This window comes from Balaenoptera physalus (genome assembly GCF_965194825.1).
Source record: "Balaenoptera physalus genome assembly, chromosome: 1".
NCBI lineage: Eukaryota > Metazoa > Chordata > Mammalia > Artiodactyla > Balaenopteridae > Balaenoptera > Balaenoptera physalus.
In genome coordinates this window covers 183,998,348-184,024,780 of record NC_138882.1, presented here as the reverse complement: position 1 = coordinate 184,024,780, position 26,433 = coordinate 183,998,348, and the positions used below count along the sequence as shown (strand labels likewise).

At 49.8% G+C, this 26,433-nt stretch overlaps 3 protein-coding genes across 6 annotated transcripts in view; 1 reads left to right on the top strand and 2 right to left on the bottom strand.

The window, feature by feature from the left end:
- ZBTB17 (zinc finger and BTB domain containing 17) overlaps positions 1-2,113 on the bottom strand; it is a 31,398-nt gene extending 29,285 nt beyond the window's left edge. For 2 of the 4 annotated variants that reach the window (XM_082423772.1, XM_082423777.1), the window contains exon 1: positions 1,977-2,107. In XM_082423772.1, coding sequence (XP_082279898.1) covers positions 1,977-1,983 — 7 coding nt within the window. In that variant the 5' untranslated portion in view covers positions 1,984-2,107. Of the gene's footprint in view, positions 1-1,976 lie in introns of all 4 variants that reach the window. The other 2 variants (XM_082423773.1, XM_082423775.1) reach the window with 2 other exon arrangements.
- A 107-nt stretch (positions 2,114-2,220) lies between these two features.
- Positions 2,221-23,014, top strand: SRARP (steroid receptor associated and regulated protein). Its single transcript, XM_082423974.1, has 2 exons — positions 2,221-12,971; positions 14,278-23,014. Exons 1-2 carry the CDS (start codon positions 12,878-12,880, stop codon positions 14,706-14,708), a joined length of 525 nt encoding a protein of 174 aa, XP_082280100.1. The 5' UTR covers positions 2,221-12,877; the 3' UTR covers positions 14,709-23,014.
- Positions 22,289-25,124, bottom strand: HSPB7 (heat shock protein family B (small) member 7). The gene is made up of 3 exons (XM_082423977.1): positions 24,902-25,124; positions 24,299-24,432; positions 22,289-23,132 (listed from the first exon to the last, which is right to left on the bottom strand). The coding sequence occupies exons 1-3, from the start codon at positions 25,083-25,085 to the stop codon at positions 22,953-22,955; spliced, it is 498 nt and encodes a 165-aa protein (XP_082280103.1). The 5' UTR covers positions 25,086-25,124; the 3' UTR covers positions 22,289-22,952.
- Between the last annotated feature and the right edge of the window lie 1,309 nt (positions 25,125-26,433).

Here is a 26,433-nt window from a genome sequence, read left to right as displayed (position 1 = left end):
GACCCTGTGCCGGACACCGGAGACACAAAGATCAATAAACCCAGTCCCATTCCCTACACTCAGGAACGCCTGCTGACCGAAAGACATAACACAAGGTCGATAAGCAAAAGCAATGAGGCTGTGCCCAAGTATTATTACAGCGTTAGCATTCCTCTGGGATGTCCCAGACACCGTGCTTCTCATTCCAGACCCTCACCCAGGTGACACACCCCTGCCCACAACTTTAGTGACCTTCGCTGGATGCTAGATCACCACTGGACAGCTCCACTTGAACGTTTTACAGGCACCTACTTTCAACATGTTCAAAACGAAATTTATCTTCCCTCCTCAAACCGGCTCTGCGTCCTGCTCCCTGTCCCACGGAGCAGCACCACCAGCCAGCAGCCAAAAACGTGGAGTCAACCTGACTCCTCCCTGCCTCTAAACCCCTCAGCTAAGTAACCGCCAACTTTGGTCAGGTCTACCTCCAAACCATCTCTCCCCACCTTCTGCCTCTAATCTAACTCAAGTCCACCCTCATTTCTCACCTGATAGTTCTAGTAGCCTCTTAATTGGCCTCTGGGCCCACTCCCTTTAATACATTCTTTAACTAGAGTGATCTTTCTAATCCACAAATCTGACTTTTAAGTGGAGTCCCATTAACCTAAAATTTCAAGTCCACAGCTAAGTTTAAAAGGCCCTCTAGGGGACTTCCCTGGTGGTCCAGTGGTTAAGACTCCGGCTTCCACTGCAGGGGGCACGGGTTCGATCCCTGCTCGGGGAACTAAGGATCCTGCATGCCGCGTGGTGGCCAAAAAAAAAAAGAAAAGTGGGGAGGGCCCCCTAGGACCAGACCAGACTGCCTCTTTAGTCTTACCTTTATTCTCTGTCTCTAGGCAGAGAACTTCATTTAATTATTACACTGGCTTCCCAGCTTTCTCACAAATTCTATCTTCAACTGAGAATACTCTTCCCCTCTCCTGCCCGCGCTCTCCAAGCATCCTTCAGGTCTCAGTTTCCTGGGGAACAGAAGCCTCCCTGGATTCGCCTAGACTGAGTGAGGTGCCTCTACTCAGTGTTTCCAGAGCAAGAACTTTTCTGCTTTTCTTCCATCATATCAGAATTGCCTATGTATCTGTATGTCTCCCACATGAATCTCTGAGCTCTGGGTGATGATGCTGATACGAAAGATAACAGCAACGAACACATACAGCGTTTACTTTGTGCCAGGAAGCGTTCTCGGTACTTTACACCTATTACCTCATTTAATCTTTATAACCATCTTAGGAAGCAGATTTTATTCTTAACTCTGCTTTAAGGATGAGGAAACCGAGACAGGGAGCGAGAAACTAACGAAGGACACAGTTGGCAAGCACAGAGTCGGGATTCAAACCTGGCTGCCCGGCTCCACAGTTTAAACTTTGTAACCGCTATGCCAGTCTGGATCGCTCTCTCTATCCTCAGAACCTATCAGGAGCTGAACCACCGTCTGTGGAACCAACGAATGAATGAAATAATCTTATACGGGGGCAGTGTCGGCCTCCTACACGGCAAGCTCCTTCCTAGGCCCTGACAGGCTTGTGCCATCGGGCCCCGATGGCCAAAGTGAGCTGCGCCTGCACCCCGCCACCTCGCGGCCTCAGGACGCCCACCAGCAGCGGCGCATCGGGGTCAAGGGGCGGTGACAGCCGGGCGGCGGGGGCGGAGATGCTACCAGCTGGGGTGTCACCCAGCCCGGAGGCGACTCGCGCTCCCTCGCCGGGACGGCGGGTCCGGTCCGCCCGCCCACTCCCCGCCCGCTCGCCGGGCGGCGCCCCCCACCCATTTGCCCCGCACGCTCTTGTCCTGTGGGATCCCCTCAGTCCGGGTTTCCTTCCCAGTCCACTTCCCTCCCCTCCCCCACACAACCGTCCCCGGCGTCCCGCCGCGCCCCATCCTGCGCCGCCTCTGCCCAACTCCTGAGACTCCTCCAGCCCCGGGTGCTTGCTGATCCTCACCTGCCATGTCCTGGACCCCACCGCAGAGGGAGGTGCATCACGGCCGCGAGGAGGCCGGGGACAGCACTTCAGAGCAGACAAAGGGCGCCGCCATGTTAGAGTCGGGCGGAACCGACCTCGCTGGCTTCCCGTCTGCAACTTCCGGCGCATGCGCAGCGTCCCCCCTAGCCGTAGCTCGTGGACAGGCGCATGCGCCTACTGTAATACAGTACTTCTGCACTTAGAATTGTTCGCCTTGTAACCGTTTCTTGGTTTTCTATTCCAAATATAACAATAACAGCTCCTACGTGTTCAGCGCTTACTGTGTGCCAGGCACTGTGTTAAGCGCTTTACGTGCATTATCTCAAGTCCTCTCACCAACATACGATAAAGTTTTTGTCCCCCTTTTGAAGAAGGGAAAACGGAGTCTCAGGGTAAATGAATTGCCAGCTGTCACGCACCTTACAAGTGATGAAGCAGAGATGTGAACCTAGTTGTGGCATCAAAGCTGCAGAACCACGATTATGTTTTTCTACTTTCTGAGCCAACCACTACCCGCTTCCCTGTTTAGAGGAGATCCAGGATTAGCCTGGATGTGAATGAGGGTGCCTGGAAACAAAAGTCTGCCTGCAGACGTGACCAGCCATTCTGTGGCCTCTTTCCAACGTTTCAGCACCTTCAGGCCGTTGACTTTTCTACTTCCAAACAGTTCCTCGGCTTTCTACTTTCTTCACTTCCGACCCTGTTTATTTTTCATGATCCATAATTTTAAAAACACTCTTGCCACAATCCAAAACTCCTTTGCTCTTTGTCTTTTTGTCACATGGATTTGGTAAAAATTTCAACCCTGGGTGAATCCAACTGCTCCTTTTCCCTTTGCCGACACCTAAACAGCCAAACACAGTTGGAGAAAGTACCCAGTGGGACAGACTGTTCCCTACAAATCCATGACTGCCAGCCTTAAGAGGGACTTCAACAAATGTCAGTCTGGCCAATTGACTGCTCCTCTCTTCACAATAACTAAAGAAACTAAAAAACTCAGCAGCAGTTGACTTCACCCTTTTATTTACAGGAAAATGATAGCAAATCTGATAGGAACTCTCCTGTCTTCCCAATACTAAGCATGCAAATCTACTTCTGAGTCATCTGTGTCGGACGTAGTCAATTGAGACTCGGCATCCATTCCTTCCAGAATTAAAAAAGTTAAAATTTTATTTCCCAGACTCAGCAGCAGTTAGAATCCCAGATGCAGATGGTTCTGCCAGTAGGTAAGATTTGGAGGGTGGAAGAGAGGGAGTAGCCATTGGCCTGCTGATGTTAGCTGATTTTTGCTGACAAGAAAGGTCATGCAAATGTGGGGGGTTGCGGCAGTGCATTGTGGCCAGTCTCCAGCTTCGTGAGTGTTCAGAAGCATCTGTGAGATGTTGCCAGCCGAACTCAGCATTCTAGTGCCTGGGAACCAGCTTCTAGTCCCAAATTTAGATCCATGGACCCTTGCTGTGGTGATATGTTCTTGAGTGCAATAATCTCAGTGGTGGCCTCTCAATTCCCCATCTTCCTGATTGTGGCAGAAGTAATAGCTCCTAATTGGTGAGTTCTATGGTATTCTGGGAGCCATTAATAAAAGCCCAGTGTAGAGACCATTCTTTCAGCCCCTCCAATAAGTTTATAAACATTTAATTCTCTGTATTAAATCCATTTCTAGTTAAAATAAGCTTAGAAACAACATGAGGGATCTTTGCAGTGATGGAAATGTTCTGTACCTTGACTATGTCAATATAAATATCCTGGTTGTGATATTGTACTACAGTTTTGCAAGATGTTACCATTGAGGGAAACTGGGTAAAGGATGGGGAGGGGGATGGAATTGCTCTGTATTGTTTCTTACAATTGCATGTGAACCTACAATTATATCAAAATAAAAAGTTTAATTAAAGAGAAAGTCCAGCGAGGTTTCTATTTCTGCAGGAAACTGACCCTCAAAGATGGAAATCAGGGTACTAAGTTTGAAGGTGATGCAGATCTAGTCTATTTCACGCAGGCAAAAAATAGTTACATAAGTTATCATTCATCACAATAAGTACTGTTGCCTAGAGGAAAGTGCCTAATGAAGGTAAGGCTGTAGATGGAGCAGTTGCTGCAACTGACCATTATGGTGAGAGTCAGGGCTATAAGGCCTGTGGGGTGAACTGGCTGTTTATAATTACACTGAAGAGTTTCAAAAAAGAAATATTTAGGGTTTAAATTCTCAGCTCAAGACAGAGCCAGAGAACCAGGGCCCACTCCTGACTACTCTAAATATGTTTTCTCATCTCTTGTAGCCACAGGGCTTATGCAGTCAAAAATTGGACGGAACTGATCCTGTGGGTTGCTAAACTGCAATATAATTGCAGTGTAAGTTGTAATATAATTGCAGTATAACTGCAACGGGCCAGATGCATTGACTGGGAACAAGGGACACTTAGGAATCGAAGTGGGGATGTTTGAGTGGATGCAGATGACTGAGTTCCCTGACTCCCCAAATCCAGAATTCAATGAAACTCCCGTGCCACAGAAGCAGCCCCTCCTCCCATCGAATGGGCTGATCCTGCTTTCCCTGGAGAGCATGTAATAACCTCATAGTAGGAAGTTATTTTGCAAGGAGATGCTGGTTCCTTTCAGAGACCACTCCACCATCCTTCATTTGTCTCTGATCTATAAAGAGAGTCTAATTCCAAAATGCCCCAGGGAACAAGCACAGAGTCTGACTATGGAGATGGCTTACAGACAAGAAAGAAAGAAGGAAAGGACGGGAAGGGAAGGGGGATAGAAGGAAAGGAAGGAAGAAAGGAAAGGAAGGAAGGAGGGAGGGAAGGAGGAAGAGAAAGAGAGAGCGAGAGCACCTTAACTAATAAATGAGCTGAAACCTGGGGAATATAGGTGTAGGGATTCTAAAGGTGCTAGGTCCAGGAGGAAGGGAGATTACATTAGACTTGGCAGAATGTCTCAATACAAATGCACATTACAGAGATTTCGGTGTTTTAATGTTCCAGCTGAGAATGGTTCTAACAGCACAGTTGGTTGAATAAAATCTGGACCCCATAGTGGTCTTCATTAAATAACGGTGAGATGACAGAAACTCTTTAGAGTAACAGAGAGGAAGAAATGCAAAAATTTGGGCAGGGTGGTTGGGACAGGGCAGGAGTAAGTATACATGTGTTAATTGAATGAGTGATGGACTGACTTGCCTGGTTTCTCACTAGGGGCCATTCCTCCAGTGTATTACTAACTGGCTCCCTCACCCCGAGGTCCTCCCCCTCTAACCCCCTCTTCCCCTTAGCCCTCAGAGTGACACACAGGGCCCGTCACCATCTCCGAAGTCTCCGGCCTAAACCTCATCCACCCCCTACCCTAAAGTCTTCCCAAAGCTCAGTCACTATTTACACATGGGCTACCTTGCATTTTCCCAATAAGGAGATTTTTTTAACTGGTTGGCCAACTTGTGGATATAAACTTGAAGTGCTGTAGATAAACTGACAAATGTCTATTTATACAATTTAGTTATAAACATCTTAAAAATCATGAATTATGTAACAGTGTATTTATTTATAAATGCTACTTTTTTTTTCTCTGCTCACTTTTCATGTAATGGTTTCCTTTACTCTTCACAGACATCTTCGGCACACATCCTTGACACTTTTAAATTCATTTTGAAAACTTTGTAAAGTACACAAGAGTAGTGAAAATAACGAAATATTTTCTATACCCCTCTTACCCAGATTCAACAGTTAACTTTTGCTAAATGTACTTAGGATATCCTTCCTTTCTTTCTTTCTTTCTTTTTTTTTTTTGGCTGCACTGTGAGGCATGTGGATCTTAGTTCTCCCCACTGACCAGGGATGGAACCCGTGCACCCTGCGATGGAAGTGCGGAGTCTTAACGACTGGACCGCCAAGGAAGTCCCTATCCTTCCTTTCTTTTCAAAAAAATTGCTAAGATGGCTGGTGGGTTTGGGTGGCAGCAGCCTGATTCCCTCTTCGGAAAGTTCCTCATCAACCTTCCATGTAATAGTTTCTTCCTTTGAAGATGCTTGTCTGAGTCAATAATTTCATTAGAGGTTGTAAAATGATGCATTTCTGATCCTATCATTCTTTCCACATTTATTAGCTGGAATTCTTCTATAAACAAGAACTTTCCCTCATCAACTAGGGCCATATGGTTACCTAGAAAAAAATAGTTCATTCAGGGAAGACTGGATAGAGCTCATTTTCTAAAAATAACAGCTTTCTTGAGATATAATTCACATACCATACAATTCCCCCTTTTAAAGTATACAATTCAGTGGTTATTAGTATATTCACAGTTGTGCAACCAACACTGCTATCTAATTTCAGAATATTTTCATCACTCCCCAAAGAAACCGCATACTTACTTGCAGTCACTCCGCATTCCTCCCTTCCCCCAACGCCTGACAACCACTTATCTACTTTTGGTTTTTACAGCTTTGCCTATTCTGGACATTTTATAAAATGGAATCATACAACATGTGGTCTTTAACGACTGGCTTCTTTCACTTAGATTTTAAGCTTCATCCACATTGTAACATGTATCAGTACTTCACTCTTTTTTTATGGTCAAATAATACTCCACTGTATAAATATACCACATTTGGTTTGTCCATTCATCAGTTGATGGACATTTGCATCATTTTCACTTTTGCTATTGTGAATGACGATGCTATGAACATTTGTGTACAAGTTTTGGGTGGACATATGTTTTCACTCTTGGGTGTATACATAAGAGTGAAATTGCTGGGTCTTAGGATAACTCTATCTTTAACATTCTGAGGAACTGCCAAAATGTTTTCCAAGGTGACTGCACCATTTTTTTAAATTGAAGTATAGTCGATTTACAGTGTTTCAAGTGTACAGCAAACCGATTCAGTTATACATATATATATTATTTTTCAGATTCTTTTCCATTATAGGTTGTTACAAGATACTGAATATAGTTCTCTGTGCTGTATAGTAGGTCCTTGTTTATATATTCTACATATAGTAGTGTGTATCTGTTAATCCCAAATTCCTAATTTATCCCCCCCATTCAAAGTGACTGCAACATTTAACAATCCCACTAGTAATCTAAGAGGGTTCCAGTTTCCCCAGATCCTCACTAACACTTGTGATTGTCTCTCTTCCTGATGTTCATTTCCTTTGAATTTTCAATTTTCAGAGAAAAGAGAAGGTGTCCACTAACATCAAATGAGAGTCCTCCCCACTCACTTTTTTTAAAACTTTTTATTTTATATTGGAGTAGAGTTGATTAACAATGTTGTGTTAGTTTCAGGTGTACAGCAAAGTGATTCAGTTATACATATACATGTATCTCTTCTTTTTCAAATTCTTTTCCCATTTAGGTTGTTACATCATATTGAGCAGGGTTCCCTGTGCTATATAGTAGGTCCTTGTTGGTTATCCATTTTGAATATAGCAGTGTGTACCCACTCATTTTTTTTTTTAACACCTTTATTGTAGTATAATTGCTTTACAATTGTGTATTAGTTTCTGCTTTATAAGAAAGTGAATCAGCTATACATATACGTATATCCCCATATCTCCTCCCTCTTGCATCTGCCTCCCACCCTCCCTATCCCACCCCTCTAGGTGGTCACAAAGCACCAAGCTGATCTCCCTGTGCTATGTGGCTGCTTCCCACTAGCTATCTATTTTACATTTGGTAGTGTATATATGTCCATGCCACTCTCCCACTTTGTCCCAGCTTACCCTTTCCCCTCCCCATGTCCTCAAGTCCATTCTCTACGTCTGTGTCTTTATTCCTGTCCTTCCCCTAGGTTCTTCAGAACCTTTTTTTTTTTTTTTTTTAGATTCCACATATATGTGTTAGCATACGGTATTTGTTTTTCTCTTTCTGACTTACTTCACTCTGTATGACAGACTCTAGGTCCATCCACCTCACTACAAATAACTCAGTTTCATTTCTTTTTATGGCTGAGTAAAATTCCATTGTATGTATGTGCCACATCTTCTTTATCCATTCATCTGTCGATGGACACTTAGGTTGCTTCCATGTCCTGACTATCGTAAATAGAGCTGCAATGAACATTGACCCACTCACTTTTTAAAAATACTTTTTAAATTTTAAAATAATTTTAGATTTATTTAAAAGTCGCAAAGATAGTACAGAGAGTTCCTGTGCACTCCACACCCGGTTTTCCCATTGTTAACATCTTACTTGACCATGAAACATTTGTCAAAAGTGAGGAAACAACATTGGTACATGACTATTAACTAAATTCCAGACTTTATTTGGATTTCACCAGTTTTTCCGTTAATGTTCTTTTTCTGTTCCAGGATCCAGTCCAGGATCCCACATGGCATGTAGTCATCAGGTCTCCTTAACCTCCTCTGGTCTGTGACGGTTTCTCAGTCTTTCCTTGTTTTTCATGATCTTGACACTGTGAAGAGTACTGGGTGGGTATTTTTCAGAATGCCCTTCAGTTTGGATATTTCCAGTGTTTTTCTCATGATTAGACCAGGGTTATGGGTTTTGAGGAAGGAGAACACAGATGAGAAGTGCCCTTCTCATCACATGATATCAGGAGTGCATACTCTTCACACGTACCCAGTCACTTTGGTTTAAATTGTGGTAAAATATACACTGCCCAGTCACTTTTTAAATCATCCAACACAGGCAACAATATCTAGCTAGAATTTAATTTTGTTTGATTTTCTTTGTTTTTTAAATTTTTTTATTGAGGTTTAGTTGATTTACAATGTTGTGTTAGTTTCTGGTGTCCAGCAAAGTGATTCAGTTATATAGATATAGATATATTCATATTCTTTTCCATTATGGTTTATTACAGGGTATTGAATATAGTTCACTGTGCTAACCAGTAGGACCTTGTCATTTATCTATTTTATATATAGTAGTTTGTATCTGCTAATCCCAAACACCTAATATATCCCTCCCCCACTTCTTTTCCCCTTTGGTAACCATAAGTTTGTTTTCTGTCTGTGAGTCTGTTTCTTTTTGTAAATAAGTTCATTTGTATCATATTTTAGATTCCACATATAAGTGATATCATATCTCTTTATTTCTTTTTTTTTTCTCTTTCTGACTTACTTCACCTAGTATGATAATCTCTAGGTCCATCGATGTTGCTGCAAATGGCATTATTTCATTCTTTTTTTATGGCTGAGTAGTATTCCATTGTATGTGTGTGTGTGTATATATATATATATATATATATATATATATATATATATACTACATCTTCTTTATCCATTCATCTCTTGATGGACATTTAGGTTGCTTCAATGTCTTGGCTATTGTAAATAATGCTGCTATGAACATTGGAGTGCATGTAATTTTAAATTTTCTTTGATATTTATATAGCATATTGGTTTTCTACTGCCGCTGTAACAAATTACCAGTCTTGTGGCTTAAAGCAACACAAATTTATCATCAGTTGATCAGATGTCCAACGTGAGCTAAAATCAAGATGTTGGCAGGATGGTTCCTTTACAGAGGTTTTAGGGGAAAATCCCTTTCCTTGCCTTTGCCAGGTTATAGAAGCTGCCTACATTCCTTGGCTCATGGCCTCCCTCCACCTCTTCGAAACCAGTGTTAAAAACAAGACAACAACGGCCATAAAGCAACAACATTGTAAATTAACTATACTTCAGTAAAAAATTGGTTTATAAATAATAATACAAAATAAAATAAAATAATACAAATGAACTTATTTAAAAAACAGAAACAGACTCACAGACATAGAAAACAAACTTATGGTTACCAAAGGGGAAAGAGAGAGAGGAAGGGATAAATTAGGAGTATGGGATTAACAGATACACACCACTATATATAAACTATATATATATACATATATATATATAAATATCAAGGATTTACTGTATAGCACAGGGAACTATATTCAATATCTTATAATAACCTATAATGGAAAAGAATCAGGAAATATATATATTATGTGTGTATAACTGAATCACTTTGCTGTACACCTGAAACTAACACAACATTGTAAATCAACTATATTTCAATAAAAACAAACAAAAACAAAACAAAGCAAGACAACAAGCCTGAAATGGAGTTGCTTATGCTAAGCCTCACATCACCAAACGAAGATTTAACTTAATTACAGTTTTGGCTCTCCCAGAAATGGAATCTTAAACCATTCAATCAGGAAACACCTGATTGGCACTAGCTAGGTGCCTGATAGACCCCTGCCCTCCCAAAAAGGAAAGTAACCTTGTGATAACCAACCCGCTTTTTTGCCTAGTATAACTTCCTATTCCTGCTCCTTTCTGCCTATAAGTCTCTCATTTTGTACAGCTCCTCAGAGTTCCTTTCTATCTTCTAGATTGGATGCTACCTGATTCAAGTCCATTTTTCTTCAAATAAACTCTTAAAATGTTTACTATGTCCCAGTTTGTCTTTTCTTAAAAAATTAATTAAATTATTTATTTGGCTGCATTGGCCTCTCTCTAGCTGTGGTGCGCGGGCTCCAGAGAGCGCAGGCTCAGTAGTTGCGGCGCACGGGCTTAGTTGCCCCACGGCGTGGGGGATCTTAGTTCCCGGACCAGGGATTGAACCCACGTCCCCTGCATTAGGCAGATTCTTAACCACTGGACCACCAGTTTGTCTTTTAACACCAGCAATGGCAGATTGAGTCTCCCTCACTTCATAGGTCTCTGGCCTCGTTCCATTGTCACATTTTTTTAAAAATTAATTAATTAATTAATTAATTAATTTTGGCTGTGTTGGGTCTTCGTTGCTACGCGTGGGCTTTCTCTAGTTGCGGCGAGCAGGGGCTACTCTTCGTTGTGGTGCACGGGCTTCTCATTGTGGTGGCTTCTCTTGTTGCAGAGCATGGGTTTTAGGCGCACAGGCTTCAGCAGTTGTGGTGTGCGGGCTCAGTAGTTGTGGCTCGTGGGCTCTAGCAGGCAGGCTCAGTTGTTGTGGTGTACGGACTTAGTTGCTCTGCGGCATATGGGATCTTCCCAGACCAGGGCTCGAACCCGTGTCCCCTGCATTGGCAGGCGGATTCTTAACCACTGCGCCACCAGGGAAGTCCCTGTCACATCTCTTTCTAACCCAGCCAGGAGAAGGTCTCCAATTATAAGGACTAGTGTGATCAGATTGAACTCACTCAGATAATCCAGGACAATATCCCTATCTCAAAGTCCACACCTCTGACCAAATATATATTTGGTCTTCTGGCTCCTGGCACAGAGCTCCTAACAGCCTTGAAATTTCCCAAGTCAGAAGAGTGAAAAGCGTGTCTTTTGTTATGTAAATGAGGTGACTTTTGGAAAGCCCCTGTGTCACCTAAGAATGGGGGCAGGAGAACCAACCACGTGATTACAGGGTTGGAACTGTCAGTCCCACCGACCCACTGACCTCCGGGATGTGAGCAGGGCTGGAGATTGATGGCCACCAAAGGCCAGTGATTTAATCAGTCGTGCCCATGTAACGAACCTCCATTAAAACCCAAAAGAACAGGGTTTGGAGAGCTTCTGGGTTGGTGAACACGTGGAGATTGGGGAAAAGTGGCGCTCTCAGACAGTGTGGAAGCTCCTAGCCCTCCACGCATACCTCGCCTGTGCATCTCTTCCATCTGGCTGTTCCTGAGTTATATTCTTTTATAACAAACTAGTAATCTAGTAAGTAAAATGTTTCTCTGAGTTCTGTGATCTGCTCTAGCAAACTGATCAAATCCAAGGAGTGCGTTGTGGGACCTTCCCATCTGTAGGTCAGAAGCACAGGTGACAACCAGGACTTGTGATTGATGTCTGTGGCAGGGGCAGTCTTGTAGGACTGAACTCTTAGCCTGTGAGATATGAAGCTATCTCCAGGTAGGTAATGTCAGAAATGAATTAATTGGTTGGTAATGTGGAACAAAACAAAACAAAACACATCAGAACTGGTGTCAGAATTGGAATACCCTTAATCACACCTGCAAAGACGCTTTTGCTGTGTAAGGTAACATTTTTCACAGGTTCTGGGGATTAAGGCATGGACATCTTTGGGGTACCATCTTCTACCATACATAGTTACTATTTATAGTAGTACTACTGTTTCTGTTTAATGAAGCCATACCAAGTTTCCTCTTGTGGACAAAGAATGTCACCTGCCATAACAGTAAACAAAGGATGTTGCAACCATCAAGCCACCAGCCAATGCAGCCACCCCAACAGTGCAACCTGAAGGGATTCAGGATGGAGAAAAACAGGATACTGGCCCTAGGTAAGGTGGAGCCCTCATGATGGGGTTAGTGCCCTTGTAAAAGAGACCCCAGAGAGCTTTCTTGCACTTTCTGTGAGGTGAAGACACAGTGGAAAGACAGCCATCTATGAACCAGTAGGCAGGTCCTTACCAAACACTAAAATCTATAGGTGCCTTGATCTCAGACTTCCCAGCATTGAGAACCGTGAGAAACAAACGTTTGTGGTTTAACTCCCCTAGTCTATTGCTGCTCGAACCGACTAAGACATGGACATATTGTCAGTAGTATTCCATATAGTTCTTAGGTAGGAAAGAAACAAAACTAAAAACAACTAAAAACTGGGAATGCAGCCAGAGAATGACTGAGGTTTGGGAAACTGAGGCCTGGATGAGAAGGTTCCAAGGCTTGTCTCAAGTGAGGAAGCAGCTGGAATTGGAGGAAACAGTATCTGTTTGGTAGAAGGCCTACCTCCCAGTGACCCGACAGCAATCCTGTTGACATAACCCCGCTGATCAAAGCAATCCCCCAACTGCTCCAAGCCAGTTCCTGTGGCTCGTGGTGGAATTCGCTCAGCGGATCCGGAGCTGGTAAATATAAAACGTCTGGTCCTCGGGTGGGAGCTGCATCCTGGAAAAGGCTGCTGACAACTGCTGCCTCTGCCAGTGCTGAGCCAGGCGCTATGGAATCAGTAGCAGTCCCAACAGAAGACCCCAGAGACCTGAGAGCCTGCCCCCAAGTCAGGGGCCTGGAGACGGACCTGGAGACTAGCTCAGGTAAGGGGTGGCAGAGGGTGCCTCAGCCCTGCAGCTGAGGGAGGCTGGGCAGGCTTGGCGGGGGGGCCAGCAGCAGAGGGCAGACACCCTCCCCTCCGGGGCCGCCAGTATTCTCAAGCCATGGGTGGCCTTCATTTACAGTTGACTCTTGAACAACTTGGGGGTTAAGGGCGCTGACCCTCCACGCAGTAGAAAATCCGCCTGTAACTACAATCAGCCCTTCGTATCTGAGTTTCCACATCCACAGATCCAACCTACTACGGATTGTGTAGTAATTGGTATTTATTGAAAAAAATCCGCATATAAGTGGACCCGCAGTTCAAACCCATGTTGTTCAAGGATCAACTGTATTTTCTGTGTTTACTAACCTACCAGCACAGAAGCTTCCTTCTGAAGCCTGTGTCGTAGTGAAGAGCACGTAGGTAAGAGGATGGATTTGTTTATTATTTGGGTAACTTGAAACGTTACTTTTCGAAGAGCACAGGCTGTGGATTCAGAGAGACGTGCTCTGGCACTTGCTTCATTGATAAATCGATTGACTGGTTCTTGGCTTCTCCCCGTTTGGTGGGGTGGACAGAGCAGGGATCCCCAGGGCAGAGGGGACCGATAGACAAGATTATGGGTGGGGAAGGAAAAAGAGCAGCATGATGTTCCCTGAGGACCACCAACATCTGTACAAGCTGAGCCTCAGTTTCCTCACCTGTAGGAGGTGGCCGGGGCTTTCCCCTTACTACTCACTACGGTGTGGCCCGTGGACCAGCTGTGCCGGCATTCCCTGGGAGCTTGTTAGAAATGCAGACCCTCAGGCTCCACCCCAGACCCACTCGCTGTACCAGAATCTGCATGTCAACAAGATGCTCAGGCAGCTCGTGGGCACAGTGGGGTTGAGAGGCTCTGAGGCAGTGGCCTCCATGTTCCTGGAAGGCAGAGAGCTGATATGGGGGGAAGCCAGGTCTCCCCAGTGCTGAAATCCACGCTCTCAGGCCCCACTGTCTTCCCATCTTTGTGTGTCAACTAACACGCAGTTAAATCCCTGTTAAGGGAACTCTACTCAGTATTCTGTAATAACCTATATGGGAAAAGAATCTGAAAAAGAATGGATGGATGTATATGTATAACTGAATCACTGTGCTGTACGCCTGAAACTAACACAACATGGTAAATCAACTACACTCCAATATAAAATAAAAATTAAATTTAAAAAAATCCCTGTTGAATGAATGAACAAGTGAATGAACACATGAATTAATGGAACCATATCCCTTTCAGTGCTAACACAAATCTTTGGTCTTTTCCTTCCTTCTAGGTGGAAAGCCGGCCCGCCATCGGAAGGCCATCCCCAAAGCTCACCTAACTTTTGTTATCGACTGTACTCATGGGAAACAGATCTCCCTGGCAGCACTCCCAGGGCCACCCCGCGTCCCTAGTCCCAACCTAGGACCTGTCATCCCTCCAATGAAGACTTACATCTTGTTATGCGGGGAAAACCGGCCCCGCCATGTAACGCAGGAGGCTCCCCTAGGTGGGGGAGGCCTTGCCCAGACCAGGGGCCCCCTGCCACCCTGCAGAGAGACTACGGCCCCAGCTTCCTCCCCAGCCAGCCCACTCTGCCTCCAGGGTGCTCCTGAAGCCAAGGGGGGCCCTGTGAAGACTGTGTCCTCGAGGTCTTCAGCTTGGGGAACGGTCATAGTCTCGCTCAAAGCCCTCTCCTCCTGTGTCTGTGGGCAGGCTGATTAACTGGAAGAGCCTGGCCAAGGGAGGAAAGGGCTGGCAACCCAAGCTCCAGAGTTCAGCAGATGCAGTTCCCAGGGTTTACTCCCTCTTCCCCAACCAAGCAGAAGTCTTTTGTGCTTGAGCCAAGGAAGGAGCATTAGATCCCTAAAGGACATCTGAAACAGCCACGAGTATCCTACTTCTCCATCCTCTCCATCTTTGTTCACCTTTCAGCGGAAGCAGGATAAGGCAACGCCACATAGAAAGAGACTAATTCACTAACACAGCAAATTCTGAAGGAGCATCTCCCACATGCCAGGCCCTGCAAAGCACTAAAGAAGATACTACAGCATTCTTGGAGCTTGTACTCTTGGGGGTGGGGAAGAAAGGTTAAACAACCTAATAAAGATGATTTTGAACAGTGTAATGAGTGCTGTGTAGAAACTGAAACAGGGTGCTGGGATGGAAAATGATGGGGCAAAGAGCTTTTCTGATACAGTGATTGGGAAAGATCTCTCTGAGTGGGTAACAAAGTATGATCTAAAAGATGAGAAGGAGCCAGCACTGCAAACCATCCTCCCTAGGGTCACCTGGTGGGCATCTCATCCCAGAGCAGGAGTCAGAATCTCCCAGCACAATGGGCAGGGGTAGCACATTGCCTGCTGTCAGCTCACGTGCAAGTGTGTAGGTCACTAGGGATCACCCGGAGGGCACAGGACTCAGGATGGGAGAATCAAAGGCCCAGGTGGGATGGGAAGTAAGGGGAACTGGCTTCTCAAGAGGGGGCAGAAGTGCTCAGAAAGGGAATGGAGTATCATGTTTGAATGAATGAAAATAAGAGATATTATTTATTGAGCTGCATACCAGGCTTATACTGGCCTCTAGGGATACAGAAAAGGGGGCTGGGGGCTTTGTCCCTACCCCGCAGGGCAGTCCTGTCCTCAGCAGGAAGTGGGGGTTGCTGTGAGTGGAGGTGTAGGTCTAAGAGATGCACAGAGCTGTGTGAGATTCATCTGAGGAAGAGTGTCTCAAGGCTCTTGGATTAAAATTGCTGAATGTTCATTTATTCAATGACTGTTTTACTAGGTTCCTACAAACACTAGTGGCTAACATGTACTGACCATTTGGTCTGTGCCAGGGAAGTGACATCCTCCAAGTGTCAGTACCGGGAAGCACTGTTTTGTACCCATTTTACAGGTTAGAGAATTGAGGCACAGAGAGGTTGAGGAATGCACTCAAGGTCCCATAGACTGGTACAGTTGGGATTAGAACCCAAGCTAGCCTGGTGCTCAAGTTCTTGCTCTTAACCGTAGAGCAGATGGCCTCTCGTCCTGGCAGGGTCTCTTCTAAACAGAGGGGATCTAGAGAGAGCAGACCCTGTCCTCAACGAGCTCACAGCCTGGTGGGGGAGGCAAGAAGAAGGTGACTATTGCAATAGCTTCTGGTAAGTGCAACAGTAAGGGCACAGAGAATGATGTTGGGGCTGGAGGAGGATGCCCAGCCCATTAGGGAGAGGAGATCAAGGAGGGCTTCCTGCAGGAAGTGGCATCTAAACTAAAATCTGACCAGTGGGTGAGTCATACAAAGGCAAGGGGGCCGGGATGGGGAGTGTTCCAAGGAGAAGGACCAAAGTTATTCAGTCTGGCTGGAGTATTCATTCATTCACCAAGTATTTGTTGGGCACCCACTGTGTGCTAATCTCTGGGCTCGACCCTGGGATGGAGCAGTGATAGACAGACGAGGCCCTGCCATGAAGGAGCTTATTCTCCAGCTGGGGGAGACAATGCATGTACACACTCGAAACAGAGAGGCTGGAGAAGTGACAGGGACCATATCATGTGAGGTCTTGCAGGCCACGATGAGGTCTTTGTTTTTTGTTTGTTTGTTTGTTGTTTTTTGGGCAGTGCTGCATGGCTTGGCTTGGCTTGTGGGATCTTAGTTCCCCGATCAGGGACTGAACCGGGGACCCCGTCAGTGAGAGCACGGAGTCCTAACCACTGGACTACCAGGAATTCCTGAGGTCTTTTTATTTTATTCTAAGATGAGGATCATTGAAAATTGTGAGCAGACAGCAACATGACCTACCTTTAAAAAAATTCCTTAGCTCTTGCGCTGGGATAGGAAGGCAGGGGAGGAAGCTGAGGAGGCTGCACCTTAATCCAGGCAAAGGGGGTGGTAGTCAGGATTAGGGAGGTGGTGAGAGAATAGTCTGGACCACATATACCCCCTCCTCTTTCCTCCTCCTGCTGAGAATCACTGGACTAGAAGAGCCCAAAGACGTCGCTGCAAAGGGAGTTAGACCCACAAGGAAAAGTGTGGGGCTGCAGGTCTAGCTTTATGCCAGAAGGTGTCGCCCTATCATCAGAATGGAGGCACCACCTCCTGGTCTGGGTGGGGAGGGCGGGAACCTGCGCGCCGAGGGGCTGGCGCCATGGGGCCAGCCACCCGGTGGGGTCAAGTTTTCAGAAGCCAGACTTTCATTCTAACCAGCATCCCTCTCATCTAGAAAAATAGCTACTGATATTTTTATATGCACCACATGCCAACTCAGTTCCTCTCACACTAGACCCATGAGGTGGGTATAATTTTTGCTGCCATTTTACAGGGGAAGAAACTGAGGCACAGAGAGATGAAATGATTTGCCCAAGGTCACCAACTAGAAAGAGGCAGAGCCCAAATCCCAATCCCAGGCAGTGTGACTATGTAGTCATAGCATCATAACCCTGTACTATGCTGTAGGTGCTCTGTTCATGTGTGTTGAATGAGTGAAGGAAGGAAGAATGAACATTCTCCAAGGACCCAGCCTAGGGCCTGGCAGTGTGTAGGGAGTGTTTGGGGGTCGAACACGTGAGTGAGGCCCTCACTGAGCTGGGGGCACACAGGTGGAAGAGAACAGCTCAGTCTCTTCACCACAGTCCTGTGAGGTGCTGTCCCATTTTACAGATGTGGAAACTGAGGCTCGGGTAGGTTAAGCAACTGGCCCAAGGTCACACAGATAGTAAGTGGCAGAGCCAGGGTTGAAATGGAGGTAGTTTGCCCTCCGAGCTTTACCTACCCACAATACTGCAGGAACTTACTGAAAAGCTGTTGAGAGAATGAATCAACAAAGAGATGAAAGACTTTAGTGAACCAGTGAGTGGAATGTGTGAATCAGTGAATGTGTTTCCAGGTTGGCAGTCATGCCTAATCAGGACTGTGTCCCCAGTGCCCTAAAAGTGCCTGGTACATAATAGGTGGTCAAGAATTGTGTGGGAAGGAAAGAAGGAAGGAAGGGAGGGAGGAAGGAAGGCAGGGCTGAAGGGGCAGATTTGCTGTCCTGCTCTCTCCTCCCTGGCTCCCTGGGGCCAGCAGCCTCGCTTTGTGCCCTTCAGGGAGGCACCTCAGAGGGCCCCCACCCAGTCTAGCAGCCCTCAGGCTCCCATGGAAGGTTGACCCTGGGTCCAGGCCCTGGAGGGCCTCAGAGCTCAGGACTGGCCTGGCTGGCTGCCCAGGGTGAGCCCCAGGCCAGCTGTGCTGACTGTAAACAACACCTCCTCCCCTGCCCAGAGGCTCCTGCTTCAGGCACCAACCTAGCAGACTCAAGTCACCATGCCCCTCAGGACCCTCTCTTGTTTGAGGGCAGAGCCAGAGGGTAGAAGCTTGGTTTTCCCTGTTCAGAAAACAAGCACAGAGATTTTAACAGGAGCTTAGCATTTATTGAGCTTATACTAAAACACCATCTCTCTCTGGTTGCTCACAGAAGCCCTGGGAGGGGGTTACCTGATCTTTGTTTATGCTGAGAAATTAAGGCTTCCATGTGCTTTTCTCCCCCACCTCTACCCCCAGGGCCCAGACAGGTCTTCTGAGAGGACCCTGGGGAACCTACCTTCTAGCTCCGCCTCACCTGCTTTTCCTGGAAAGAAGACCCCAGGTACAGGGCAGCTCCTCTGCCCTACCAGCCCAAGTCTTGGTCTTATTTATTTATTTATTTATTTATTTATTTATTTATTTAATATTTGGTTGTACCAGGTCTTAGTTGCAGCAGGCAGGCTCCTTAGTTGCGGCAGGAGGTCTTCCTTAGTTGCAGTAGGAGGGCTCCTAAGTTGTGGCTCACGGGCTACTTAGTTGCAGCACGAGAACTCTTAGTTGCGGCATGCATGTGGGATCCAGTTCCCTGACCAGGAATTGAACCTGGGCCCCCTGCAGTGGGAGCACAGAGTCTTAACCACTGTGCCGCCAGGGAAGTCCCCCAAGTCTTGGTCTTGATGGAGCCAGAGACAGTGTGGGTGAACTGGGGGTGTCAGGATCCAAATCTAAATGAAATAACAGGCCTCTGAATGAGCCCTTCTGGGCATTTTCAATGCATGGCATATGTGGGCTAGAGTCAACCACCATGTGCCAAGCCCCTTAAGTGAACTACAGAACAACCACAGCAGGTAGATCCTATTAAGCACCATTTTATGGTGCAACGGAGGCACAGAGAGGTTAAGTTACTTACTCAAGATCACAAAGCTCAGAAGCAGCAGAGCCAAGATTTGCAGCCAGGCGGTGTGACTCCAGAGTCCGCAATTGACCCTCCACCCTTTACTGAGGCTTCTTAGCTTTTTAAAAAATTCTACAAGCATTTACTTAGCTTCTCTCCCATGCCAGGCTTGGGAGCAAGAGGGCAGAATAAGGCATCTTCTGCCATTGCAGAACTGGGATCCAAGGCAGACTGGGAAGAGGATGGGGGCATGGGGGAGATGGAGGGGTACAATGTTGGAGGTGGGTCAGGGAAGGGTGGCCTGGGGATGGGGGCTTGGTCTGGTAGAGAAGCTCTGGCCTGAAGTTCTAGAGTCCTGGGTCTTCACCTCATCTCTGCCACTGACTTGCTGTGTGACGCTGGGCAAGATCCTACCCCTCCCTGGGCCTAGGTCCTACCATCAAAGCATGAGGAGTTTGGAGTGACTCCCAGAGGACACAGGGCTGGCCAACCAAGCCTCAGGGTCTGCCCTCACCCCCAGGCGTGTCCTCCTTTCATCTGAATTTGAGCTTCTTTTAAAGACAAGTTTTGGACCTAGGGTTCTTTGGGCTCTGTCTGTGACTCCGAGCTGGTAGCTCTGGAGGGCTTTCTGGAGAAGGAGGCTTTTGGCCTGGGCTAGGACTTTGAAAGTGATGGAACCTCCTAAGTCCTCCACACCCCTCTGACACCACCTGACCTGGACCTTCTTCCAGGTCTCTAGCCCTAGAAGGCTGCATCTTTTCAACCGCCTCGGCCTCCTGTCCACCCCCACTCTAAAAGCTCTAAGATGTAGGAGTTCCCCTTCCCTCTACAGGAAGGGAGCAGGGGAGCTGCCTTGGCCCTTTGGTGGTGGGGGACTGATCTGGGGTGACCCAGCAGAGGACCTTCTAGAGTCACAGACAATGATTCAAATTCCAACCATACCACTTCCAAGCTGGGTGACCTTGGGCCAGTTGCTTGACCTCTCTGAACCTCCTGTCCTCCTTGGTACCTACCTTGCGTTTGCGATTGTTCTGGGGATGAGCATGTGTTTGGCACACACTAGGTGCTCAATGGATGGGGCTGTTATAATTATTCTTCACGGGGCGGGGGCGGGGCCCAGGGCCCGCAGCCAGGCCTATATTTAGCCTAGAAAGTGTGGGGGGCCAGTGGAGACAAAGCGTGGCGGCCAGCCCAGGCGCCAGGGGGCGGAGCCAGCGAAAGAAAGCCTGCAGTCCCCACGTCCCCGCCCTCCTCTTCCGCAGGGTCACCTTGGCAGGAGGGCACCTTCACTCTAGACGTGCCCCGTCCCCAGCGGCCGCTCTGTCCGCGGAGCAGCCCTCATCCTCTAAAACCGGGATCTGGGGAGGGGGCTGCTGGGGCCTGCGGGGTGGGGAGTATTCGGTCCCACTAGGGAAATGCCCCCTTTCCCAGCCCAGCTTCCTGCCAGCCCGGCCCAGGGAGGGACGCCGCTGGGGTCGGGACGCCAAGGTGAGCCTGACCCCATGTGGGGGTCGAGGGAAGGGGAAAGTTGGTCTGGCTCCTCCCCCCAACTCCTCGCTGATGAGTGTCGGGCTGCAAATAGCCCAGTGGAATCAGTGAGTCACAGAGGCTGGAAATACCGCGCTCCCCCCTTCCCTCCCCTCCTCCCATCTGCACCGAGCTGCGCTGAGGAGCGCCTGGATCTCCGATTTCAGTAGCGCCTGGGGGTGTGTGTGAGTCCCTCCAAAGGGTACTCAGACTCCCTGAACCAGTCAGCTTCCCAGCCAGGTTTCAGCCGGGCTATGCCCCTGGGGCTGTGTGACCCTAGGCTAGTCACTCGGCCTCTCTGGTCCTCAGAACCCATCTGGTACGAAATAGGCTTCAAGAGCAACCCAGTGCAGCTGGCCCAACTTTGGTGTCCCTGTGCCTGGGACAGTGCCTGGCAGGTAGTAGCAGGGGCTGGCAGTTGGAAGAGAAGGCGATGCAAGGTTTTCCAGAGAAATCATTCCCAGATTATTGCCCTGGTGAGCCTGGGAGCCAAAGGAGGAGGCCGAAGGACACCCACATTTCTGTGGGGTCTTGAACTTTGCTTGAGCTACCACCCCTGCCCCCAAATCTCAAGAAAGGTATGTCTGTTCATCCCCAGCCTTCGCACTCTGCTACCTCCAGCCCCATCCCAAGTTTGAGAACTTCAGGCGGGTGATCTCCAGAAGTCCATGATTCTGTTGTTTATTGTGTGTGCAGGGTACAATGCCAGGACCCTCCTCTGCCCCCACCCCCAGTCATTTCCTAAGGGCCCCAGAATGGCAGGGGTGAGAGGGCACCTTACAGAACACTGACCAAAGAGGTGCAGAGGGCCAAGGCTGGCCTTGCCACTTGCTCCAGGGGCCCCGACTAACTGGGAACCACCCTTACCCATCACCCTGCTTCTGTATGTGGGAGACTGAGCCAGGGTCACGGGGGGCAGTTGGGGCTCCCCAGAATGAAGGCAGACGGGAGGTCCTTGCCCTGGACTGGGGACTAGGAGGGAACTGGGCTGGGGACTCTTCCTGTGATTAGGACATTCTCTAGCAGGAAACTGTGGGCGCAGGGTGCACAGGCTGAGAGGCAGAATGAGGGGAGCTACCCCCATTGCACGGAGGGCTGGGAGGGTGGTTTGAGAGCAGCTTCTGACATCATGGGTTCAAATCCAACCATCAGTGGTTAAGCTGGGCGCTCAACTATTCAGACTCTGTCCCCATTGAGAAGAATGGAGATTGTAAATCTGATTTTAGAACGTTCCGAATTTGGCTTTAACCAGTGGTAATGTTTAGTATTTGAAGGACAAAGATAAGTGTGCACGTGTGCATGTGCATGTGTGTATGCCTGTTTGTCTGTGTGTGTGTTTGTGTGTGTGTGTGTATACATACACCAAGCCTATAGCTTCACAGATTATAGAGGGCAGGATGGGGGAGGCGAATGGCCACAAGGGAAGGTTGGCAGGAAGCTGGGGTCCTACCTTGAGGACCCAAAGCCCCATCCGTGCTTCCTCTGTTGGGTAACCTGTCTGCAGTGGAGGCAGCCCCGGGAGCCCAGGTCTCTGGGTGGGAGGGAGAAGGATCAGCCCCACCCCTTGGCTCAGGCTTACCTGGGGGCATGAGCAGGTAACAGACGGTTCACACAGTTTATCACGAACCAGCTGTATTGGAAAAACCCCATCTATATACAGACACAATGTGGCCCTGCGCTGGCACAGCTGGCTGGCTGGGGCACCTTGTGGGCAGACAGTCTGGCAGCTGGTTCGGGGCTTGGAGAGCAGCAGAGGGGAAGCGGACCATCATGGCTGTCTCCTCTGGCCTCCCTGTACCCGGGCAGTTCAGTTTAGCTGGGCACCTCTGCCTGTGATCGCCCTCTGCCTCTCCCGCTCCCCTTGGCCAAGGGGGTCCCAGGTCCCCAGGTCCCCAGTCCCCCTGCCCCTGCCCTGCAGAGACTCCATAGATCAGAATTTGTCTGTCTGTCCTGCAGATTATTTGCCCAGAGATCCTGCCTGTCCCAATCCCCCTTCCCCAAACTGGGTTCTTCGGGATCTCCTGTTCCCCATCCCAATCCCTTTATTCTGGATTAAGTGAACGAGGCCACATCTGGAATCTGGGGACCCTGGCCTGCCCTGGGTAGAGCAGAAGGCCACATTTGGAGGGGATGACCCACCTGGGGCCTGGGGTGGAGGTGTCAGGGCCTGAACCTGGGCTGAGATGTCCCGGAAGCTGTCATGAGGGGGTCAGGAGAGCCACTCTGGCCAGCCAGTGGGGGAGAAGATGGGGGAGTTGGGGGAAGGGAGGGGGAGGCCCTCAGATTTTTATCTCGGTCCGGAAGATCTGCTGGACGTGCTCCGTGTGTGGTTGGCGCCGAGCCCGGATGATGAGGCTGCCGTCCTCCCTCAGGGCTGAGGTCACCGATGTGGGGTCCACGTCCTCCGGCAGTTGGCACTTGTGAGCAAAGGTGTTCATGACCGTGCCGTCAGCTGCCAGCTGGGGAAGGAGTAATGGGTCAGGGCAGGCTTGTCCTGCTCACGTCAAGCCACAGCCCCTGCTCCCCAGTCTAACCCCAGCTGGACCCCCATGTGCCGAGGGGTTCTGCTCTCAGGTGCAGAGGCCCGGCCTAGGGGCTGGCCAGGGCTGAGCAGGGACAGGTGCCGAGGTGCTTAGAGGAGCTCCAGTGGTCCCGGGGGAGAGGCAAGGGCTTGGTGGGGGAGCTCAGATGGGGAGGAGACTCAGTGGCAGAATCTGGGGCTCCTGAGCAGCAAGGAGATGGCACAGAGCAGAGCTGAGCCCTCTTGGATACCCGGATACACGGTGTCCACCGTCAGGGCTCGGCCGGCGGCCCCTCCTGCGTGACTCAGCCAGCACATAGTGTCCAGAGGAGCCTGGGGCGGCTGAGTCACTGGTGAGGATGGCAGGGCTGGCACGTGCTGCCCACTGGTCCTGGTGCCCACAGTCCTTGGCTGCCCTGAGAGGCGCCCCTCGGGCATCCAGCCTCCTGTGCTCAGGGGAGAAAGCCAGGCCAAGGGGAATCCAGAGGCAGCCTTGGGCCGACCCTCTTCCCTAAGGAGCAGCAGTGGCTCCGTCCCACTGGGGGCAGCATCCCTGTTCAGCCAGGGCCACACCCTCCTCCAGGGTGCAGGCCTCCTGGGAGCTGGGACTCAGAGACCCTAGTGACCAAGTGACCCTGAGACCTGTGGGTGGAGGGAGTGTGGGGTTTGGGGTGTGTGTGACCCTGAACTGCAGGGCTTCTGCGCAACCTTGGGCCTAATTCAGGGGTCCGGAGGTGAGGGACCAGTGAGCCCCCCACCTATCCAGATGCCCACAGGAAGGGCTATCCTGCCTCAGCCACGATCTCCCTCCTCTCATCTCCCTTCTCACCTCCCCGCAACATCCCTCCCCCACCTCCCCCATCCCCTGTGGCTTCCTCAGCTCCCCTGGACTCCGGAAGAAAGGATCTGGGAGCCTGGGGCAGATAGAGGCAGTGACGGGGGTCCTGTGGCCCACCAGCTACAGGAGCGAGGCCTCTAGTTTGTCCTGGGGGTTGGGGGGTACTGGGCAGAGTGCGGGGTGCCGCGATGGGACACGAGAGTGGGGACACGGGGCAGAGGGTACAGGCGTGGGGCCCAGGGTCTGGGGGCGGGGAGTGGGCTCACCTTCTCAGCTCGCACCTCAATATTGTTGTTGGAGGTGGTGACGATGATGTCTTCAGGTGAGAAGTCGCTCACGTCCACGGCAAACTCATAGGCATCTCCCAGGGTCTTGATGTTGCCCTGCCCCCCGGGATGGGCTGTGGGGAGGGCTTCCGTGAGCAGAGCAGAGGGCAGGCTGGCACTCAGAACCCAGGTTTCCGGCTCCCTCTCCGGAGGGAAGGGGCTGGCCCCGGGCCTGACCTCCCCCTCGGCTGTTCCTCCTCAACCGCCCTGCCACCCGCCCTCTTGCAGCCTACCTTTTCCGTTGGGGGGATGGGGCCTTACCCAGCACAGGTGGGGTGGGTGTGTGTATATGTCTGTAGTGACCCACCCCAGGCCTGGAGTGGGGGTGAGTGTAGCTGACCCCCAGGCCAGAGCTGTTTCTTGAAGGCCTGCCTGTTCTCACGGCCACATCTGTCTCTCTGGCCGCATCTGTCCCAGTGGTCACACGCGGCTGCAGCTGTACGGCACCTGTTCCCGGCAGCTCGGCAGCTGCAGCCACGTCGGGTAGTGCCCTGGAGCAGGTGTCCCCTCCCTGTGCACCTCCCCTCCCCACGGAGGACTTGCCTGGGAAGGCCAGGGGCTCCGAGTGGGGCCGCATGAAGCTGCCGAAATCCTCGGAGAACATGCTCAACGCCTTCTCCATGGGTGGCTCCTGGGCTGGAAGGGTGTGGGAGGCCGAGGAGGAGGAGGAGGAGGAAGAATGGAAGCTTCTCTCCGCTCTGAAGGTGGAGGAGGTCCTGTGGCTCATCCACGGGCGGGCGGCTGGGCCCTGGCCGGTGGGCAGGGTAGACAGGAGGGCGCGTGGGCAGCAGGCTCGGAGGGAGCGTGCCGGGCCCCGACTGCCGCCCCTTTATAAGGCCCGACCGCCCCTGGGCGCGGGGCCAGCCCCTTGTCTACCAGCTAAATTTAGTCCTCTCGGTGGCCCAGAGGGGCTGGAAATCTTCTCCAGTGAGACGGCACTGCTGACAGTCCAACACAGGCAGGCCCATGAGGCTGAGCTCACTGCCCGGCATTCCAGGCCGATAACTCCAGCCCCGGAGCCTCCCATGGCAACGAGGTGGGGACCCATGCTGTCCTGTCGCCACTCAGGCCCCTGGGCCAGCCTCAGGACCTTGTGTGTGTTCGGTGTTTCTGTGTCTCCCCCATCAGATTGCAAGCTCCTTGAGGACAGGGTTTTCTCTCTCTCCATCCCCTCTCCCCCAAAGTTCCAGCCCTTGGGGAGAGGGATCTAGGTGTGGGTGATCAGAGCAGAAAGGCCCAAGCCCCTGGCTCTGGGGAGAGTGGGAGATGCAAGGTCAGGAGGTCAGGGGTGCGTGGAGGACCCCCACCTGCTGGACCCCTGTGTGAGGCAAGGGGTTCCCTCCCTCAGGACAGATAACGTTCACAGCCATGTCTTAGGAAGGACTGAGACAGCCCCGGAGGGGGGTATAGAATGTGCAGCTGTTCCCCTGCCAGCTCCCACGGGGACCCAGATTTCATACTTACCTCCCCCCCCCACCACATCCCAACTCTGGAACATTTTGGGACCCAAGAGGAGAAAGCTGAGGCCAGGCTGGGGCTTGGGCCTGGACTCAGGGGAGGAGAGCAGATAATTTAGTAATGGTCCTTAACAATATAGAAGGTTATGTTCCCAGGAAATGCCTGCTTGACCTCCAGCTCAGAGGAGATGCTGGGGGTGGCATCGGGCAGGGTCTCAGTCAGAGGTAAAGGAGAGCTCCGCAAGACAATCGTTCTAGCTCTGACTTCTGAGGTGCCTGCTGGGCACCGGCTCCTGGCTGTGAGCTCTCCAGCATGGCCTCATTTGATCCCCGCATGGCTCAAGAAGGAGATGGTATTCCCATTTTATAGATAGAGAAACAGCCTCACAGATAGCCTGGGGCTTGCACACGAGCAGGTGGCAGAGCTGGGATTTGAACCCTGTCTTATCTGATCCAAACCCTCCAGGAGGCCGGGGTGACCTGAACATTCGTGTATGGAGACACTCTGGTCCCGAACACCCCTGAGAAGCCCCTCTGCCCACGCACAGATCATGCGGGATCAGGGGGTGAAGCAGGGAAGGCCGTTCTGGGAGGCCGGGGGTCCTCTGCTGCCCAGGT